Genomic DNA, 7,143 nt, shown 5'->3' on the forward strand with positions numbered 1-7,143 from the left:
AAAAAAAAAAAAAAAAAAAAAGAATATCCAGTGTGTTCACTGATGATGATGATGATGATGCTAAGGAAAAAAACAGAAAAGCAGGAGAGACGAGACATGAGATGTCAAGAAGGAGGTGGGTATGAAATATTAGATTAGGTAGACAGGGAAGGCCTCAGTGAGAAGGTAACTTGGGTAAAGGCGGGAAGGGAGTAAGGGAATAACATACCAGTGGGGAGAATTTTCCAGGTGGGGAGAAGAGCAACTGCAAAGGCCTAGAGAAGCCACGCAAGGAAGCTGGAGTGGCTGGACAGTGTGAACGAGGAATCAAGTCATAGAAGATGTTGTGGAAGGGCAGATCATCTAGGGCCTCACAGGTCATGCAGGTCACATTTTGAAAACGCTCTGGCTTTTGCTGAGTGAGATGGGAAGCCACTGCAAAGTCCGAGCAGAAGTACAAATGGGCTGACTTGTGGAGCAAGGGCAGAGGCAGGGAAAGCAGTGAGAAGGCACCACAATGATCCAGGTGAAGGTTGCTAGTGGTTTGCACCTTGCTGCCACACCCCCAGACACCCTCCACCAACCAGCTCCCAAATAGCCTGTCCACAAATAACCCCTGTCCTGGCCTTCACAGGTATCACTCCCTTACTATTCACTCCAGTTTTATCACCCAAACGTCCATCCCTGAACACTGCAGTTTTACCTAAGGTTTTGTTTTTGTTTTGCTTGTTTGGGATGGGGGCTATAGAGGATTCCTTAAGTCTATCTTTTATTCTGTCAGTTCCGTTTACATCCTTTTCTCCCTTGCAATTTAGGAAAGAAGCAGAACATGTGTCCTGTGGTTTCCCAGTCTGGATTTTGCTGACTGCCCCATTTAGCAGGTGCCTCTGCCTTCTGTATCACCTATAAATCTGTTTGATTTGAATTTGATTTTTTGAATGGGACTATTTCAGAGGCAGTGGTGTGTTCTTCATCAAGAGGTACATAATGTCTGGTAGGCTCTATTTTTGTGACATGAGCAGTCACTACTACTCAATGCCCAGATCCTCAGTTCACTCTATTCCTTTTGCATATGCTGAGAAACTTCTATAAAGAAAAGCTTCTTTCAATTACTGTTTGCTTACTCATTTTGTATAGTAATTATGTGAATAAGAAAGGTAGGATAAATTTTAAAGAGTTGGCTTCCCAGCATCCTCCAAAGATAACTAATTAGGTTTACTGTTATTGATGTACTTTGATCTACTGTAGTTATCATTATCTATGTTCAGATTGTCCCATGTTTTGCCAGTGGCCTCTGACATAACCCAGTCATCTTTGATAACTTCCTCGCTACCTGGATTTAAAAAGTATCTCTGTAAGGGCCCTCTGTTCCCCAGGCTGGAGTACAGTGGCATGATCTCGGCTCACTACAACCTCCATCTCCTGGGTTCAAGCGATTCTCCTGCCTCAGCCTCCCAAGTAGCTGGGATTACAGGCACGTGTCACCATGCCTGGCTAATTTTGTATTTTTAGTAGAGACTGGGTTTCACTGTGTTGGTCAGGCTGGTCTCAAACTCCTGACCTCATGATCCACCTGCCTTGGCTTCCCAAATTGCTGGAATTACAGGTGGGAGCCACCTTACCTGGCCTTGGTTGACTTTTTTAAAAGAGTCCATGCTCTGCTAAAATTGACTGACTTTTATTGCATAGTTTTCCAGAACAGTTTTGACCTATTGTTTGTATGATTTCAGCTTATCTAGTAATTCACAGCCAGATTTCACAAATCATGATATTGCCTGATATAAAGCCCAAGGAAAGAATTTATTATTTTTATGTGCTAGGCATGATGTTATTATTTTTTGGTACTTAGGGAAGCCAAGGCGGACAGATCACCTGAGGCCAGGAGTTCGTGACCAGCCTGGCCAACATGGTAAAAATCACTCTCTACTAAAAATTCAAAAATTAGCCACATATGGTAGTAGGCACCTGTAATTTCCCAGCTACCCGGGAGGCTGAGGCAGAACTGCTTGAATCCCAGGAAGCAGAGGGTGAAGTAAGGTGAGACTGTGCCACTGCACTCCATCCTGGGTGACAGAGCAAGACGCTGTCTCAAAAAAAAAAAGTGGTTGGGAGAGGTGGCTCACACTTGTAATCCCATCACTTTGGGAGGCTGAGGTGGACAGATCACGAGGTCAGGAGATCAAGAACATCCTGGCTAACATGGTGAAACCCCGTCTCTCCTAAAAATACAAAAAAACTTAGGCATGGTGGCAGGTGCCTATAGTCCCAGCTACTTGGGAGGCTGAGGCAGGAGAATCGCTTGAACCTGGGAGGCGAACATTGCAGTGAGCCAAGATTGTGCCACTGCACTCCAGCCTGAGTGACAGAGCGAGACTCCATCTCAACAACAACAACAAAAAAGTATCTCAGTAAAAGCCAAAGAGTTTTCAAAACAAGATATTCCAGGGTCATCTTACATATTTCCTGCCACAAACCTAGAAACAGCCACTTAAGAGGCTTTTAATCTATTTTATTTTATTTATTTTTTTATTCAGCAGGTGAGTTGTTACACACTCCTTAGTGGATTCCGACATCCGTGGCCACCATCCTGCTGAGGCTTTTATTTTTTTAAGATGGGGAAAAAAAGAACAAGTTTGTATGCCAATGGAAATGATCAAGTAGAAAGGGGGAAAGTAGCAAGGCACAGGCAATGCCCTTGAATGGTGAGAGGGGACAGATTTAAGAGATGAGGGGTGGCCCTGGAAAGGCCAGACATTCCATGTCCAGCACCAGGTACAAAGGCAGAGTCTATAGGTCTAGATTCAAATGGAGGTAAATGTAGTGGTAGAAGGTTGTGGATGTTCTCTTTGGATTGATTCAGCCTTCTCAGTGCAGTAAGAAATGTCATTGGCTGACAATGAAAATGGAGAAAGATTGGAGGTTTGAGAGCAAACATATGAAAGTCACTTAGCCAAGTAAGAGAGGAAGTAGAGTGGGACTGCACGGCAGCATCAACAGCCCCCTTGAGGTTCCTGATCATGAAATTACAGTGAAACCAGGGTGGGCACGGTAGCTCACACCTGTAATTCCAGCACTTTGAGTGGCCGAGGCAGGCAGATCACATGAGGTCAGGAGTTCGAGACCAGCCTGGCCAACATGGTGAAATGCCATCCCTACTAAAAATACAAAAAGTAGCCGGGCATAGTGGCAGTGCCTGTAATCCCAGCTACCTGGGAGGCCGAGGCAGGAGAATCACTTGAACCCAGGAGGCAGAGGTTGCAGTGAGCCGAGATCATACCACTGCACTCCAACCTGGGTGACAGAGGGAAAACTCCATCTCAAAAAATAAAAAAATACAAAAATTAGTCGGTTGCTTTGCTGTATGCATTTAAAGAAAAAAATTAGTTGGGAGTGGTGGCCTGTGCCTGTAATCCCAGCTACTTGGGAGGCTGAGACAGAATTGCTTGAACCCAGGAGGCAAAGGTGGCAGTGAGCCAAGATTGTGCCACTGCACTCCAACCTGGGTGACAGAGTGAGACTTTGTCGCACAAAAATAATTGAAAATTTATTTGTAAAAATAAAAATACAAAATACAAAAATACGCCAGCTGGTGTGCGCACCTGTAATCCCGGCTACTCAGGAGGCTGAGGCAGGAGAATCAATTGAACCTGGGAGGCAGAGGTTGCAGTGAGCTGAGATAACCCCACAGCACTCCAGCCTGGACGACAAGAGCAAAACTCCATCTCAAAAAAAAAAAAAAAATACAGTGAAACCCAGCAGCAGCATTTCCTTGAGCCCCACTCAGCCACAGAGGCACAGACCTGGGACAGTGGAAGGCTGCACTTAACCTGGTTTGTTTTGAAGCAAGGAAAGGCAGGGTGTCGGTGTCAACTGTACATGAAGATGGTGATAAAATGACTGCCCATGATATTTATGCTGGGTAAGGAGGGAGGTTAAGATAATACTATAAGGGGCCGGGCACGGTGGCTCAAGCCTGTAATCCCAGCACTTTGGGAGGCCGAGGCGGGTGGATCACGAGGTCAAGAGATCGAGACCATCCTGGTCAACATGGTGAAACCCCGTCTCTACTAAAAATACAAAAAATTAGCTGGGCATGGTGGCGCGTGCCTGTAATCCCAGCTACTCAGGAGGCTGAGGCAGGAGAATTGCCTGAACCCAGGAGACGGAGGTTGCGGTGAGCCGAGATCGCGCCATTGCGCTCCAGCCTGGGTAACAAAAGCGAAACTCTGTCTCAAAAAAATAAATAAATAAATAAAATAAAATAAAAAGATAATACTATAAGATAAGACTAATGGAAACAGACTCAATAAGACAACATTGCATGCTGTCAATCAGTCATGAAAAGAGAATATATAACCATGTGTCATCACTTTTCATTTTCGTTTTATAACACCTTATTTATGCAAACATTCGAGCACATATTATGTGCTAGAGATACAAAGATGAGCAAGAAAGTCCTTACCCAGATCTCAAAGTCTCATGCGGGTGGGACACATAAACATAGTTGTGATGCAGTGTGGGAAGGAAAATAATAGAAACATGGGTGTGCACAGGAAATCACGTGGAGAAATTCTTTAAGAAGAGCAGAGGTCAAAGAAAAATTCCCAAAGGAAGGGAAATCTGAGCTTCACTTAAAAGATGTGGCAGGAGTGGTCGGGCATGGTGGCTCACGCCTGTAATCCCAGCACTCTGGGAGGCCGAGGTGGGCGGATCACCTGAGTTTGGGAGTTCAAGACCAGCCTGACCAACGTGGAGAAACCCTGTCTCAACTAAAAATACAAAATTAGCTGGGCATGGTGGTTCATGCCTGTAATCCCAGCTACTTGGGAGGCTGAGGCAGGAGAATAGCTTGAACCCGGAAGGTGCAGGTTGCAGTGAGCCGAGATTGTGCCATTACACTCCAATCCTGGATCCTGGGAACAAGAGCGAAAGAAACTCTGTCTCAAAAACAAACAAATAAATAAATAAATAACAAAGAGGCACGAACCAAGGGAAAGGTGTGAAAGGGCATCCAAGGCAGACAGGACAGGTCAGAGCAGTATGTGTGTCCCAGGAACTTCATGCAGTGCAATCTTGCTGAAAAAGAATCAGGCTGAAGAGTCAGGCAGGACCAGAGAGCAAAACCTTGCTAAGACGCCTGCGATTTAACCTGCAGGCAGGCAGTGGGTCAGCAAAGGAGTGTTCAAGCACAGGTCACCCCGTCGACTTTGCATTTTAGATGGGCCACTCTCACAGCTATTGAGAAAGTAGGTTTAAAAAGACAAAACAGAGGCAGATAGGCCAGGTGGAAGAGTGATGTGATCATGCAGGCAGGTGACGGATGATGAGAATTCAAGCCAGGCAGTGGGAGTGGACAGAGAGATAGATTCAGGAAATAGAATCAGCAAGACTCCAGCGGGTGGGGAAGGCAGAGGAGAGTCAAGGGGGGTGCGGTGACTATTTGGAAGGTGATGCCAACTCAGAATAAAGGAGGAAGAACGGGTTTAGAAAGAGAAGAGTTTGGGTTCAAACAGATACTATTTGAGGTGCTGGGAAATAGCCAGGTACAGATATCCAGCTTTCAGCTAAACACACAGTCCAAAAGTTCAGCTGAGACTTGCACTCAAATCACAGAAAAGTCAAAGATAGTATCTTCCTGAGCATTGTACTTCAAGACAGTGGTCCCAGGCTTGGCTGTGCGTCAAATCACATGGGAAGCTTTTAAAATTCAGATTCCCTGACCCCATCCCAATTTACAGAATCCTCCTATCTTCAAGGCTGGATATTTTTATTCTATGGATACAGCAGTTCCCTCTTATCTGCAAGGGTTCATTCCAAGATCCCCAGTGGATACCTGAAACCACAGATAGTACCAAACCCTGTATAGACGATGCTTTTTCCAACATGTATATACCTATGGTAAAGTTTAATTTCTACATTAGGCACAGTAAGAGATAAACAATAAATAATAAAACAGGATAATTATAACAATATACCATAATAAAAGTTATATGAATGTGGTCCATCTCTTTCTCTCCCTCTCAAAATATCTTATCGTACTCTACTGACCTGTTTTCAGACCAAGGCTGACAGTGGATAAGTGAAGCCAGGGAAAGTGATCACAGATGAGGAGGGACTACTGTAGTTCCAAGCAGCATAAAGGCCAGGGAGATTTTCAAACCAAGAACCAGGGTTTGAGCGTCAGATTGGATTCAAATTCTAACCACAATCCATTAGCTCTGTGACCTCAGGCAAGTTACCTACCCTCCAAGAAGCCTTCCTTTCACCACTGGAAGGGCACTATAAGTAGGTAAGGCCTACTTACCACACAGGCTCACTGTGAGAAGGAAAGGCTATAATGCACCATCCTCAGAACACAGGAACTGCTGAGGAATTAGCAGCTGCTTTCTCTTTTAACAAGAAGGTCTCATCACCCTGTATTAAGATCTACATAGCACCCCTTTTTTTTCTGTCTTCTTTCTTTACCTCCACCCATTAAACTCAGAACGGAAGCTTCCTGAGACACCTGCCAGCCTGTTCATTGCTCTATCCGCAGTGAACCACCAGGCTTGTGGTAGGTTCTCCCCAAATTCTCCCCTGTCTCTACTAAAAAATACAAAAATTAGCTGGGCGTGGTGGTGCGCGCCTGTAGTCCCAGCTACTCAGAAGATTGAGGCAGGAAAATCACTTGAACCTTGGAAGCAGAGGTTGCAGTGAGCCAAAAACGCACTACTGCACTCCAGCCTGGCAACAGAGTAAGACTCCATCTCAAAAAAAGAAAAAAGAAAAACATCATTTGTACGGGTGTATGTATACTGTATACCGATACACAAAACACACACACACACATATATATTCACATATATATTCATATATATATATATATATATATATAAAACCATAATTACAACTATGATTAAAAAGACAGTTGGAGGCCAGGCGCGGTGGCTCACGCCTATAATCTCAGCACTTTGGGAGGCCAACGTGGGCGGATCACAAGGTCAACAGATCGAGATCATCCTGGCCAACATGGTGAAACCCCATCTCTACCAAATATATATAAATTAGCTGGGCGTGGTGGCATGCACTGGTAGTCCCAGCTACTCGGGAGGCTGAGGCAGGAGAATTGCTTGAACCCGGGAGGCAGAGGTTGCAGTGAGCCGAGATTGTGCCACACTGCACTCC

At 45.0% G+C, this 7,143-nt stretch overlaps 1 protein-coding gene across 6 annotated transcripts in view; it reads right to left on the reverse strand.

Moving 5' to 3' along the window:
* The window catches only part of METTL21A (methyltransferase like 21A), a 32,621-nt gene that overhangs the window by 18,256 nt on the left and 7,222 nt on the right, over window positions 1-7,143 (reverse strand). The window contains exon 4 of one of the 6 annotated variants that reach the window (XM_037745055.1): window positions 209-342. The exons of the other annotated variants lie outside the window; for them this stretch is intronic. Coding sequence (XP_037600983.1) covers window positions 209-342 — 134 coding nt within the window. The remainder of the gene's footprint in view (window positions 1-208; window positions 343-7,143) is intronic. 6 annotated transcript variants of the gene reach the window in all.

This window comes from Cebus imitator, unplaced genomic scaffold (genome assembly GCF_001604975.1).
Source record: "Cebus imitator isolate Cc_AM_T3 unplaced genomic scaffold, Cebus_imitator-1.0 Scaffold191, whole genome shotgun sequence".
Lineage (NCBI taxonomy): Eukaryota > Metazoa > Chordata > Mammalia > Primates > Cebidae > Cebus > Cebus imitator.